The sequence below is a fragment of the Aegilops tauschii genome, chromosome 4 (assembly GCF_002575655.3).
Source record: "Aegilops tauschii subsp. strangulata cultivar AL8/78 chromosome 4, Aet v6.0, whole genome shotgun sequence".
In the NCBI taxonomy this organism is placed as follows: domain Eukaryota; kingdom Viridiplantae; phylum Streptophyta; class Magnoliopsida; order Poales; family Poaceae; genus Aegilops; species Aegilops tauschii.
This window is the reverse complement of record NC_053038.3, coordinates 387,235,267-387,249,970: the sequence shown is the minus strand read 5'-3', so window position 1 is coordinate 387,249,970 and position 14,704 is coordinate 387,235,267. Positions and strand designations below refer to the sequence as shown.

The following is a 14,704-nucleotide window of genomic DNA, read 5'->3' as shown; positions in this document are numbered from 1 at the left end:
CAGAATTTCATAATGTGTTCACAACTTCAAAAAATGGTTCATGTTTTTCAAGAACATTTTCTGCAGTTTCTTTTTTGTTCGCATATGCGAAAAATGTTCCCGTCTACGGAAATTTGTTCAGAAATTCAAAAAGTGTTCGCAGTTCTTCAAAATATACACTTTTAGAAACAATGTACACTTTTTAAAGATGTTCACTACAGTAACTAATTCTGGTTCAATACAGTGCGCTATTCTGCTATAAGCAATGCTAGTCAGCTGGAGTGGCTAGGAGCACGCAGTTGCAAGCGCGCCTGCCTCTTTTTTTTTTTAGGGGGGGCTTCTTTTTTTGCTTTCTTTTCCTTCCAGCGGTACAACGCGATGGGCCGGCCCAGCCAGGCTACCTCCCTGTGCGTGGCGACGCCAATTTGACGCAAAGAGCGTTGGCCGTCTTTCCTGATACTATGTGACTAGTGGGCTTTCAAATGGTTAGCATGTGGCCTTGGTAATTTGAGAAAGCCTGCAAATGCTTCTTTTTTGAGAATCGACTACCAGTCCGGGCTACCTCTGATGTCGGCCCATGAGCGGGCGCAGATGACCACCGAAGCCCTTTAAGCCCAAATAAATTTCTGCCTCTTCTTCCTCGCCTTGCTGCCGTATGCCCCCGTGCCATTCCGGTCCGTCTCGTCGCTCGACACTCGTCTCCCTCCACAGAAAGGCTAATGGCGACCGCCATGCGAAGCACCCGCCTCCTACGGCTCGGCTTCCGTCACGTCCCTTCTCTTCTCTTCCGAGGGCCCCTGTCCCCCTCCCCGAGCCCGGGCCTGGGCCTGGGCCTGAGCGTTGGCAGGGTCGGGTTGGTCCATCTCCGATGCTCGGCGGCCGAGGCCGGCGACGGCAGGGGTAAGAAGGTGTCAGCGCGACTAGCACTGGCACAGCAGGTGATGCGCGACGCCGAGGAGCGCGCGGCCTCGGCCGGCTCTGATCCCGTCCCCAAGATCACCATGGGTAACTCACCCCAATCGCCCTAATTTGCCCCATTGGCGTAGTACTGTCATTGGTACATAAATCCGAATTGATTGCTCATGCTTTAGAAATGGAGTAGTAAGTAGTGCTGTTCAAATATTAGGAAATATCCTGTATTAAGATTTAGACTTTTAAAGTTGTAGCTTGTGACTAGAAACATAGAAGATGGGGATCACGAGGTGCCATATTTGCTAAGGAGGATTGCGATGCCTTTGCAGTAAAGATGCTATTTATGGAGTGAGAAATGGGCATCTGATTTGGGTCCATAAGTCCATTCTACATAGCCGTCTGCCTGATTGTTGCAAGTTGCAAGTAAAATGCATATTCTTGTTGCAGGTATTTGACTATGAACTGGAATAAGGAAAATAGCTAAACTACGATCATATATATAGCATACATTACAAGTATTTATGTCAACAGTCAGTAGCGGAGCTACAACAAAAACCAGGGCAGGCCAATCTAAGCTTTCACTCGTACATAGGCATTGTTTTTCCTCACCAACTAGTCTATTGCTCATGCATATGTTTTGCATTGAGCGGACCATGGCACACTTTAGCCCTCACATAGCACCGCCAGTGTCAACAGTATTAGTTCTGCATTCTGTATCCCGGTGATATTTCTAAACGTTTGATTCCTGATGACAATGTATCCAACCGTTACGTGGGTTGCCAAGCTGTTCTGAAATAATCCACTTTATGTGTGCAGATCATGTTACTGTTAGCTTTGCAAGAAGTGGGGGTGCGGGTGGTCAGAATGTTAATAAAGGTTTGCTGTCTGTACATTCTCCTTATTTATCACCGCATTGCCTAGTATATCTGAATTGTTGTTGGTTCAGCATTGTGAAACAATGACTGATCTGTTTTATTGAACCATTCCAATTCAGCAGTAGCACGTTTTGTTTCATCATTTGTCATGTTCAAATAATTGATGTTGGCCCATCGATGGGGTGTTTTATCTGAGGGATCACCTTGTCCTAGGATGGAGTGAGTCCATCATGGGATGGTCCATTAAATTTGCCAAATATATTCCATTTGTCAAACCAAACAACTGGGTCAGATTCAGAGCTAAGATGGTACCGTCCATTAACCATCCAGTCCCTCAAACCAGATTCTCCATTTCTTTATATTGAGGATGTCCAGATAGTGATTACTTAAGGATGTTGATGTTACCACTTCACGCTAAAATGTGTACCACTGTTTTGCAGTTAATACAAAGGTTGACATGCGGTTCAATGTTGAGAAAGCTCATTGGCTCGGAGAGAGGATTAAGGAACGGATATTGCAAACGGTTTGAAAACCTTAATTTGTACATCTCATTTGTTTATGTTGCTATCATGTCTGAAGACGATTCTGCATTTTGTTGTTTACCTTTAATGGATGCATCTTATCATCTGTTTTCTCCTGTATGCATTTTTGTATTATATTCCATATTTAGAGAGGTCGTTACAATTTAAGTTTCTGTACGCCCAGGAAAAGAACAGGATAAATAAGGATGGTGAACTTGTGATGTCTTCTACGAAAACTAGGACACAGAAGTAAATATCACTTAGCTATTTCTTTTTGTTGTCTTGTTTGGACAGCAATTGACATGTTTATCACCTTAGGGGCAATATTGAAGATGCTTTGCAGAAAATACAGGTACGCCTCATCCATTTCAAATCTTTGTCTAGAAGCAATCTGCATAGAGTTCATGTTGCTGTTGCCCTTTTTCCATATAGCGTACTCATTAAATATTTGATAACAGGCGATCATTGATGCTGCATCATATGTTCCTCCACCGCCTTCAGAAGAGCAAAAGAAGAAAATTGAAAAAATGTAAGCTGCTTTTCTGGACATTTGCTTCCTCCAAATTTATTTAGGCACCAATACTCCACACAAGTAGCAACTGATGAACTAATCTTAACTGAGCTAGCTCTTTTATTTATACAAGTGCAAGTCATTTAAGGAAATCGTAAACGGTGTCATGTACTGTAGATATTGTTGAAACCTTCTGTACATTATACTCTATAAGGGGCTGTTTGGTTCACTTGCTAGTTGCTAAGTATACTTGATTTGAAGCCACAACTTGCCACAGCTCACTTAGGCAAGTTTGACTTTTTTTAGGCTGTTGTTTCGCTTGTTGCCACACTCAGTGGCGGAGCGTCAACCACAACAAAGACCGGGCTAGTTGCTGAACTAATGAGCCAAAGCAACACACGGGCTACAAAACCAAGCAGTAGATCACGGGCCATAGCACTAAATTGGCTATATATGGGAAACCCTGCCAGGGCCCAGTTTGGTCTCCACGATGCTCCGTCCCTGGCCATACTTGTAGGGTGCCATGGGTTCCTAGCCTTGTGTCATGTCCTGCCTATTAGGGCATGTGCAACAGTATCTAGTCAGCCGTCTGTGAGGGGTGCCACGTTGGAATTTTAGTTATGTGGAGAAAGAGAAAGTAGAGAGAAATAGTTTGTCTCTACAGAAGGTCTGTAGGATTTTTTCAGACAACTTACAGACAGTGATTTTGCCATTGTATGGACATTGTCTTTAATCTATACGCACAGGTAGTTATGTCTATAAAATAGACAAGTTACAGAACAAACTGCTGTATGTGTTGTCTGAAGTGGCATTGTAGACACCATCTGTCTAAACCAATGTACATGCCATGGGTACAGTTCCTTAGCCTCGTATCATTTCTGATCTGTGCCAAAACCTGCCACGCACCAACACTTATTCTCATTCTCCATATTACTCCCTCCGTTCCTAAATATTTGTCTTTCTAGAGATTTCAACAAGTGACTACATATGGAGCAAAATGAGTGAATCTACACTCTAAAATATGTCTATATACGTCCGTATGTGGTAGTCCATTTGAAATCTCTAAAAAGACAAATATTTAGGAACGGAGGGAGAAGTTACTTGTTGCGACTATGACTTGTCACACTTTCTTAGGCCCATGGTCCATGTTTTGTGGAGTCAGGCTTGTTTGTTTGCCCTACTATGTCACTATTTGGTTTGCTTCCACAACTGTGGCATGTAATGTAGGGATGAAAATGGAGTGGAAAGTTTTCGCTTTTCCGGAGGAAAAATGGAAACGGAGAAGAAATATGAAAACGGAAACGGAAATTTGCAAAACGGAAATGGAAATGGAATTTCTTATGCGGAAACGGAAACAAAAATGGAACAGTGTTTTCCGGTGGAACAAACATGGAAATGGAACTTTCCGTTTCTATGAATATGGAATTTCCGTTTCTACTATAGGCCCATGGCTGCTTTGTAGCCCAACTACCAAAACAACACACAATGATACAATGAGTAGAATGAGCAGAATGGATCATTTGAGGACCAACTTTTACTACCACACACGTACTCAACTAGACCCTATACGGAATTGTCATGTACTACTACAATACTACCCTATGTTGCTAAAACAACCATATTATTTTGTAGCCACGTTAACAATTTCATAATTTTGTTTGTTTTTTGTCTATATTTCTCTATGATTCAAGGGGTTTAAAGTTCCGATCAACACACAGTTTTGCTTCCGTATCCGCTCTGTACACACAGTTTATTGGTACTATCTGTTTCCGTATTCGTTTCCGGGGTTTCTGTATTCGTTTCCGTTTCTGCAAGAAAATATGAAAACAAATATGGTAGCACCCAGTTCCGTCCGTTTCTGCGCCGTTTTCATCCCTAGCCATAGGCATATTGCTTAGCCAATTTTTTCGCCTCCAACTTGTGGCGATAAATGGGCCACCAAAACTGGCCTGAAATATATGCCGTTTCATCTCTGAATAACACATGAGAAGATAAAATTGTCAAACTACACTCGTTGACTCAGTTGATCTATGTGTCATTGTAGTGCTGCAGCCGCTGAGAGGAACAGAATGCAAAACAAGAAGGTACTCTCACAGAAGAAAGAATCGAGGAGGAACAAACCTAGCTGGGACTGATTGCAGGATAACAAAAGCGCCTTCTCTGTTACCTGTTGTACTGATGTGATCAAGCCTTCTGCATGGTAACTGCTGCTGTTGTTTCCCTTAATCTCCATTTTGTACTAGTTTCCTGATGTCTATATGTCAGTAACATCAATACTGCACAGATTCAGAGGCACTGATTACTGGCATTTTCTCAGCGTGTTTCTTGGACATACCTTCAGCGGAGTCTTGCGCCAGTAGCATGGTGAAGGCATCTTGGTGAAGATACTAGGTCGTTGTTACAGCCAGTTCTTGTTTTCATAGTAAATGTAAAAAAGAACAAGGGCCAAAAAGTGTGATGGCATCTTGGTGGGGATTGCTTCACAGCCAGTTTTTGTTTCATCCATTGGAAACCAGCGCCTGACGAGAAACATTGCTTCTGTCCCAACACGCACTGTACACATCGTTGGTCCTGAACCCTGAACATATCAGATGCATCACATGTTTACTGGACTAGAAATCTAGTACTATGTGGCAAGACTGTAAGGATGCGTTCCGTTCGCATGGATTTTTGTCAATTTGCATGTGGCCGAGTAGGGACATGCTGAGCTAATGCAGGGTAAAAATCATGTTTTGCACATCGTTTGGTACCCTGCATCGCACCACTGAGCACTTTCATGTCTGGCGTTTGGTTGCCATGCAGTTCAGGTTTAAGGCTGTGAACGTGCAAAACATGGTGTTTGATTGAGCACGGCATGTGATGTGTTCACCTCTCCTCACTTCGCACTGCATATGTGGTGACCTTACCACACGCTACGCACTGCATTATTAGAACATCACACCACAAATGTACGAATTAAACAGTTTTGCAGTGAAATAGCAGTTCATCTTAACTCCTAACAAGTAGCATTACAAGTTAACAACCATGTGGCTCAATAGGGGATAGTTCATTGATGACGAAATTAGCGGCGGCCGGGGGGGTGGGGGTCCATCCTGTGCTGCTGCTACCCGTCCTCCTGTTCTTTTTCTTCATCTTCCATTGCTGATGTTGCTTCCTCTCCTCATGTTGCTGATGTTGCTTCCTCTCCTCATGTTGCTGCTGTTCTTCAGATCTTTGTAGTTCCTCTGTTTGCCTACATTGCCTCAGTCCATTTCAACCTTTTGCTCTTCCAAACTTCATTGTGGTGTGCCTCCACACCATGTCCGAAGTGATCGTCATCGGCTGTCACATCTTCCTCCTCCGGCACCAACTCATCAAAACCCCAATGTAGGGTCTAGTTATGCAAAATGCAACAAGCAAGAACAAGCTTAACTTAAGAGGGGTAAGGGTGGAATGACTTCTGATCCAGGATCTTAAATCGATTCTTCAGAGCTCCAAATGTCCTCTTAACCATGACTCTAAGGTTGGAGTGTCTGAAATTGAACAATTCTTGCGCGTTCCTACAAAAGAACGTGTTCAGATGGTACCTGGTTTTCCTGAAGGGTGGAAGAACACCAAGCCGAGATGCATAGTTAGCATCTCCTAGGTAGAACTTACCATCGAGCTATTGATGTCATCATGCCTTGTCATGCTGTCAGTAAGAATGTTAGCATCATGAACTAATCCTTCCTAGCCAGCCAACACATATGTGATCTTCAAATCGAAGTCAACAACAGCAAGCACATTGTGGCTGGTGTAGTGCTTTATACCCCTGTATGCTGTTGGTACCTGTGTCCTCGACACTCTAGTAGTGATATTAGTACCATCTATGGTGCCAATAGAATCGTGTGATGGCGTGAAAATGTGTTCTTATGGCTATACGGCAACATTTCAAGCATGTTATGACATGAAATACGAGTAATGCTCACCTTGAAATATGGATACCATCTTGGCCTCGTGCGGATCTTGTGCGGAGTTTGCTCGGTTGGTGCCTTGATCATCTATCTTCTGAGCCCCCAACAACATACAACACTTGTTTGAAGTACTGAGAAGTTGTCTCATTGGATCTCTTGAATGTGTTGTGAATAACCCTGAACCTCTGATTATACCGACGACATGAAGGAACGCAGTAACTTGCTCTTCCACAGAGGTGTGAATGCTATCTTCGAGTAAACCCCCTGGTCCTAAAGGTCTTCACAAGCATGGAAAATGGTGATCAGCGCATTCGAAGCATGTTCACGGCCTCGACGTTGTTGTTGTTGCAGATGTAGTTCGGATTGGCGATCCTCTCCCTATCTCGGATGAAGAATGGACCATACCTAATGACACGCTTTTCACTATGACGAACTGCTATCTGGTAAACAAACATCATCCAAGCCTGAATCATTACCATGAGTGTTGCTGACTAAGGGTGTGTTTGGTTTATGCCCAAGGTTCCCCCACCAAAGCATTGGCTAGCTAAAATTTTGGTTGAGGTTTTGGTTGCCCATAATTTGGCCAACATTGGCAAGAAAAATGAACTAGAGTTGGCTAGAATTCATTGGCATGCAAAAAAATTGGCAACAATCCAAACAAAGACCAATCTTTGGGTCATGACCAAAATTTTGGTAGGGTGCACTTTGGCCACAATCCAAACACACCCTAAATTACCAGCTTCGTCCATTCATCTAGATCCTCCTAGACATCGATGTATTAGTAAGGGACAACAAAATCTAACCAACACCGTGCCTGGTGAATGAACAGGGGGGTGTATGCTTACCAGCTTCCGAGTCGCTGAGGAGTACGGGGGGCCATGGCCGAGACTAGGAGGACGAGGCGGAGGCGAAGAAGAAGGGGAGAAGCAACTCCTGCTGCCAGTGAGTGATGTTGGCGTTGCCCCCGTTGCCGCTTGCGCAGATCTAAGTCTTCGCCACCGTCAGTTGAAAGGACCATGATGTCGCCTAGAGGGGGGTGAATAGGCGTTTTAAAAACTTCTACGGATTTGGCTTTATCCTAATGCGGAAATAAACTAAGTGGACACTTTTCAAGCACAAATCCTAAATATAGGCTCAACTAAGTGCACCAACAACTTAATATAAATGAGGTGAGCACAACAAGGTTACTAACAAGCACACGTAAGTTACACAAACTTACTTGAGCAATATCACGAGATATGTAAGTGTATAACACAAGTTAGCAATTCGCATGAAGCACAAGATATATCAATAAGCAAGTATGAATCGTGAGATATAAAGTGTAGGCCTAAATAAACTCTACAGGGAAATAGCCAACACAATATAATGAGGATAACAATATATAGTGAATGCAAGGTCAAGAGACCAATGTAAACCACAAGTAGTGGCTAGGGTTAGAGATAACCAAAGACACGGATATGAGAATGTATCCCGATGTTCACTTCCTTGGAGGGAAGCTAGTCACCATTTGAGAGGCGGATGTTACCACAAAGGCACACAAGCGCCACGAAGGCTCACCCTATTTTCCTTGAGATATCACCATGAAGGCGATTCCCAACCACTAGTGGTAGACCTTGAGGCGGCCTCCAAACCTTCACAAACTTTCTGAGGGACAAATCACAAGTTGATTCCTCACCGAAGCACTCCTACCACCTAGGAGTCTCCAACCTCCAATAGTAACAAGATCAAGGGGGGAATGCTCAAGACTTGCTCAAATCACGAATTCCTTTGGGCACAAGAGGGAGGGGAGTGGATCTATCACTTGATTGGAAAATCTCTCAAGAACTCTCATGAATCTCTCCGGGATCTAAGAGCTGGTGTAGAATAAATGAGAGGGAGCCACTTGGGTGTTCTAGGGTTCTTTTGGATTGAGTGGTCAACCCTCTATCGGATTGGTAGATGGGTATATATATAGCAAGCCTAGAAAACTAGCCGTTTGTGAGTAAGTGACTGTGTCGGGTCTGACATCCGGCAGATGTGAAGTGTGCACACGAACACAAAAAAACAGGGGCAATGTACAGGGCCCGGACATCTGGCCGAAGGCCGGACACCTCGCTAATCTTGGGGCCCAGGACATCTGGCTAAGTGTCGAACATCCGATGGGCACAACCAACATTTCAACAAGGTTTCTGGACATAGACGGGCGGATTTCCAGGAGGATCCTAGACATCCGGGGCATCCCGTGAGCCCGGACATCTGGCCGACTCCCGGACATATGGCGATAAAAAGACTGTAGGCGCCCCAATAGTAAAACATGCATAACTTTCTCATATGGAATCGATTTTCATGATCTTGTGCTTGTTTTGAAGCTGGTGAAAAACTCCAGGCTCTCACATAGAGAACTACTCAAGATCAACTAAAACGGAGGATGCAAACTATGCAAAGGTTTGATCATATAATTTGGGGAACCATTTTGGCTTTGGATATAGATATATATGTATAGGACCGAAGTGGAATTGTGTGTAGGAGATATTGACTTGAGCAAGTCCATCATGAAACCCTTTGATCCCCTCTTAATAGTGCGGGATCCCTATACCTCAAGAATCATAAAATAGCTACACTAGATAGGCTCCGGGAATCCATTATTGGGCATTTATCATTTTCGATGGTCGTTGATCCATGCAACTACAACCAAAGGAACTAATACCTTTGACTTGAGCATTCCACTTGAGCTTGATGTTGACATTTATTCTTGGATCAAGATGGAAGCAAAACCTTGATCATGACATTTGGTGAAGACTTCAAATAGCTCCCCCATAAGCCATGCGGGGATCATTTCATTGCATTCTATCTTCACATGTCCATCATGTGATCATCCACAAGCTCCAAGCATGTAATCCTTCGGGATGCTTATCTTGAGCTTACCCTTGTCAACCATGATCATCATCGCTTGATGTCATACTCTCATGGGCACTTGGAATCTTTCTCTTGATGCAAGCCCATGAGAATCACCTAACCCATGTAGATATAGAAAACACTAGTATGGGTTAGCACACAACGCGTAATTGACAATTACTTACCATACCACTAGATACCATGTGGTACATCATTTACGCTTATGTGATGACCATCTTTGAGTTCAATCTTTGATCTTCATCTGGGTTAACATTTATCTTTCCTCCATGATTAATCTTTATGTCTTGAAGGTCCTATTGATCTTTTCACTATGCTTCATTGCTTCAAGACATGATCACCAATATCTCAATTTACCATGATCATATGAAGTTTCTCCATGAATCTCATATTGGTTACAACTTGCTCGTTTTCATGCTCCAACATAGCTTCTTGGGAGGCACAATGAATTATTCACTTGAATTACTTGCTTCAAGACATAATCATCCATGACTCAACATATGAGGTCATCATGATCCTATCTTCAAGACATATGTGGAATTCTTCTCTTTAACCATTCTCTCAAGATCTTGATCCATCATGGTTCAACCCATAAGCCTAAGCATGAGAACATCTGAGATCCTTAATGAACTTCATATAGATCACATCCTGTTCATCACATGGAATTCATCTTGATCGTATTTGATTCAACCATTGAGCTCAACCTTGATGCACAACAATATGTATAAGGCATTCATTTCGAATCCATTTGATCTTCTTCTTGCATCACCATGGAAGAAACATCCTTCAATTCATCCAATATTCTTCATGCATTGCAAATTAAACTTTCCTTCAAATTACCAAAACATTAGTCCATTAGGATTTCCATTAATTACCAAAACCACACACGGGGATTAGATGTACTTTCACTAGTGCCAAGAACTAAGGAGGGGTGGTCCTAGAGCAAGACATGAACGAGTTAATGGGGGGTGAGCCTAGATTTTGCACCATCCCGCGCCGAGAGATTTCGGCCTCCCACCATCGCCGCGCCGGGTCCCCCTGCACCGTCACGCACACCGTTCTCCTTTTTGCGCCCGACTCAACTTGGCTAGCTGGAAATGGCCGATTCGAGCGTTCCTAGCGAGACAGGCCGTGGGCTGCTACCTCTTGAGCACTGCGTTGGTTTTTCTCTTGAAGAGGAAAGGGTGATGCGGCAAAGTAGCGTAAGTATTTCCCTCAGTTTTTGAGAACCAAGGTATCAATCCAGTAGGAGACTACACGCAAGTCGCCTCGTACCTACACAAACAAATAAGAACCTTGCAACCAACGCGATAAAGGGGTTGTCAATCCCTTCACGGCCACTTGCAAAAGTGAGATCTGATAGAGATAATAAGATAAATATTTTTGGTATTTTTATGATAAAGATTGCAAAGTAAAATAGATCTTAAACTTATATGATGGAGAATAGACCCGGGGGCCATAGGTTTCACTAGTGGCTTCTCTCAAGATAGCATAAGTATTACGGTGGGTGAACAAATTACTATCGAGCAATTAATAGAAAAGTGCATAGTTATGAGAATATCTAGGCATGATCATGTATATAGGCATCACGTCCGCGACAAGTAGACCGAAATGATTCTGCATCTACTACTATTACTCCACACATCGACCGCTATCCAGCATGCATCTAGAGTATTAAGTTCATAAGAACAGAGTAACGCATTAGGCAAGATGACATGATGTAGAGGGATAAACTCAAGCAATATGATGTAAACCCCATCTTTTTATCCTCGATGGCAACAATACAATACGTGTCGTTTCCCCTACTGTCACTGGGATCGAGCAACGCAAGATTGAACCCAAAGCTAAGCACTTCTCCCATTGCAAGAAAGATCAATCTAGTAGGTCAAACCAAACTGATAATTCGAAGAGACTTGCAAAGATAACAAATCATACATAAAAGAATTCAGAGGAGATTCAAATATTGTTCATATATAATCTTGATCATAAACCCACAATTCATCGGATCTCGACAAACACACCGCAAAAAGAATTACATCGAATAGATCTCCAAGAAGATCAAGGAGAACTTTGTATTGAGATCCAAAGAGAGAGAAGAAGCCATCTAGCTAATAACTATGGACCCGAAGGTCTGTGGTAAACTACTCACACATCACCGGAGAGGCTATGGTGTTGATGTAGAAGCCCTCCGTGATCGATTCCCCCTCCGGCGGAGCGCCGAAAAATGCCCCAGGATGGGATCTCACGGGTACAGAAGGTTGCGGCGGTGGAAATAGGGTTTTGTGGTGCTCCTGGATGTTTTCGGGGTATATGGATATATATAGGAGGAAGAAGTAGGTCGGTGGAGCTGCGAGGGGCCCATGAGGGTGGGGGGCGCGCCAGGGGGGCAGGCGCGCCTCCCTGCCTCGTGGCCTCCTTGCTTCTTTCTTGACGTCCACTCCAAGTCCTCTAGATCACGTTTGTTCCAAAAATAACTCTCCCGAAGGTTTCATTCCGTTTGGACTCCGTTTGATATTCCTTTTCTGCGAAACACTGAAATAGGCAAAAAAACAGCAATTTGCACTGGGCCTTCGGTTAATAGGTTAGTCCCAAAAATAATATAAAAGTGCTTAGTAAAGCCCATTAAACATCCAAAACAGATAATATAATAGCATGGAACAATAAAAAATTATAGATACGTTGGTGACGTATCATGGGCTGCTTTAAGGTTGTTGCACATGCGAGCCAGGCCCTACCAAGCACCTTTTTTGCACCCACTGGGCCTGGTTGGGGGTATGCAGGCAACCAAACGCATCCTAAGAGCATCTACAACCGGAGATCCCATATCCTTCCTCAATGTCTTGGAGTCTAGCTGATTACCGCGAGGATAGTAAATTGTCACCCAACCGGATCTCGCATAGTTAGTGTAGACATCTGGGTTAACCGACACTTCCCATACCTAGCCTATATGTGGGGTGGATATGGGGACGCCCAGCTGCGTTCGTCACGTCGGATTTGGCACATGCTGGCCCATCCTAACGCCACAAATATGCGTCCCTTTCTGTATCTCCGACCAAACCCTAGCCACTTCACTCAGACTCCTCTTCGCATTGCTCAGCCCCCAAGTCCTCTCTGGCGATATCCGGCCTTCTTTGGCATGGTAGGCAGCGGATCCGAGTCCGGCAACTCCGGATCCGTCGATTGGGACCTCGTCCCATGAGAAGATGAGGAGTTAATTGTCCGGATGACTCTCCGCCGGTCTCGGGAGGAAACCTTAACTCTGCAATCGAAGTCGCTCTGGCGGGAATCCATTGCATTCATGCATGTTGTGCTTGGATCCAACGGCGCAAACGGCTCGAGGCACGTTACCATGGCGGAGCCAAAAGTGGCGAGCATCGGCTGGACGTGCGGCTACGCCCAACCGGACGGCCCTTGTCTGGCAACGCAACCCTTATGGTCGAGCCTCGTCCCCGCACGTTGAGCTCCAAGTTCGAGGTCAATGCCGCAAGACGCCAAGGCCACAAAACATGGATGCGCTGAGGACCGGCATGCCCGCCGTGTGACCGAGAAGGCAAGGGCTGCCGTGGAGCCCGAGTCGCACGTGTCGACCAAGGATACCATACGCGCCATCAGCCTTGTGAAGCGGCAACCTCGGACGGTCCGTGTCTTCCAAAGGAGCAAACTCGGGCGGTCCATGCCCTCGTCGGACTGGCTGGACAGCTCCGACAATGAGCAAATCGGGCTCGATCCATATTTCGTCTTCGACCGCCACTTCCGCGACGAAGACGGCAAGGGAAGGGCAACCGTGAGTGAACTTTCTCCATAGCTCTACTCTTTAGGACATGTCAATTTTGAGTGTATGGATTTGAAGGTTTGTTACCAGTAAGACAGTTGTGGACGCGGGCATTTGAGGGGGGACTGGTCACTTTCGAGGTGCACATCCGTAGATGTTTAGGGGCTCACTTTTGCCCGTGAGGTTGTTGATGCTCTAACTGTCGTCCACCATTTTTGTCTGAACACAATATAAACATAGATGCTCACAAACATGCACATACACTCACCCTAATAAACGCATGCACGCACACCTTACCCTGTAAGCACCTCTGAGACACTGAGTCGAAACATCTTGAGATCGACGAAGTCAACAGAGGCGCCACCATATTCGACGGGAGTGTCTTCTCCGAGTGAACGAACATCGTCGGAAAATCTGTAATAAATAGGCAATGTCAAATCTAAAACTTGAATCCTGGTTGGTTGGTTACACGGTATAAGAAAGCTAACCAAATAAACTCTACCAATTCGAGAATCATGCCGCGTCCTGTGAGCGTTGGTGCACATCTATTTTTTTGCCCTCAGCATGGTGGTACTACCGCTACCCCTATAAGCTACAGTGTGCGCGCAGAACTCTTCGATAAAAATATGCAAGTTGGTGCGAAAATTCAAAATGAGATAGTACAATACAACCAGATAAAATATCAGCATGCAATGCAACGGTACCGAAACCAGTTTGACGATGGCCACACGGTCACGCCTTGTAGCATGGGCACAGACACTGCGCTGTCCAAACAAGAAAAGAAATTGCGCACAGCAGCAGCATGTAGCTCCAACCTTTCCTTCAAGAGCTAGCTACAAAGCGGGCTGTTGATGACACCCGCCCATCAGCAGCAGCAGCAGGGTCGTGCGAGACAGCGGAGGCGTCTTCAGGCCGTCAGACCTCAGACGGACGGACGGATGGACGGCCTAGTGAGCTGTGCCACGCGCCGCTGGCGTAGTGGCGTCCGCTGCGCGGGCACAGTGGCGAACCGTACACGCCTCGCCTCCGTCGTCAGACGTGAGATGCCCGGACGCATGCCGGCATGGGCGACAGAGGGAGAGCTCGCCCGGTGGTCAGGCCTGCCCGGTCAGCTCGGCTCATCCCGTGTCAGCAACGCGTGGGGCGTGCGCTGCCGCTCCCCTCGTCATTCGCGCCGGCCGGCGTCAGAGGCCGGGAGTCACGCGCGCAGACGCAGCGGCGTGGCGGTCCGGTCCGGTCTGGTCTGGTGGTAGCTTGTTTGACTGGCGCTCTGACCGGCGCTCCGGTTCGCTTGGCCGCTGGGCCGCCGG

The 14,704-nt window shown here is 45.4% G+C and overlaps 1 protein-coding gene across 2 annotated transcripts; it reads left to right on the top strand.

The window, feature by feature from the left end:
- Window positions 1-624: 624 nt before the first annotated feature.
- Window positions 625-5,443, top strand: LOC109740360 (uncharacterized). Of its 2 annotated transcripts, none has more exons than XM_020299409.4 (8): window positions 625-984; window positions 1,708-1,767; window positions 2,207-2,289; window positions 2,472-2,536; window positions 2,606-2,639; window positions 2,746-2,816; window positions 4,843-4,998; window positions 5,083-5,443. In XM_020299409.4, exons 1-7 carry the CDS (start codon window positions 699-701, stop codon window positions 4,931-4,933), a joined length of 690 nt encoding a protein of 229 aa, XP_020154998.1. In that variant the 5' UTR covers window positions 625-698; the 3' UTR covers window positions 4,934-4,998; window positions 5,083-5,443. The 2 variants fall into 2 exon arrangements, with proteins under 2 accessions (XP_020154998.1, XP_020154997.1); XM_020299408.4 differs by having other exon boundaries at window positions 626-984; window positions 5,116-5,443.
- Window positions 5,444-14,704: the final 9,261 nt, after the last annotated feature.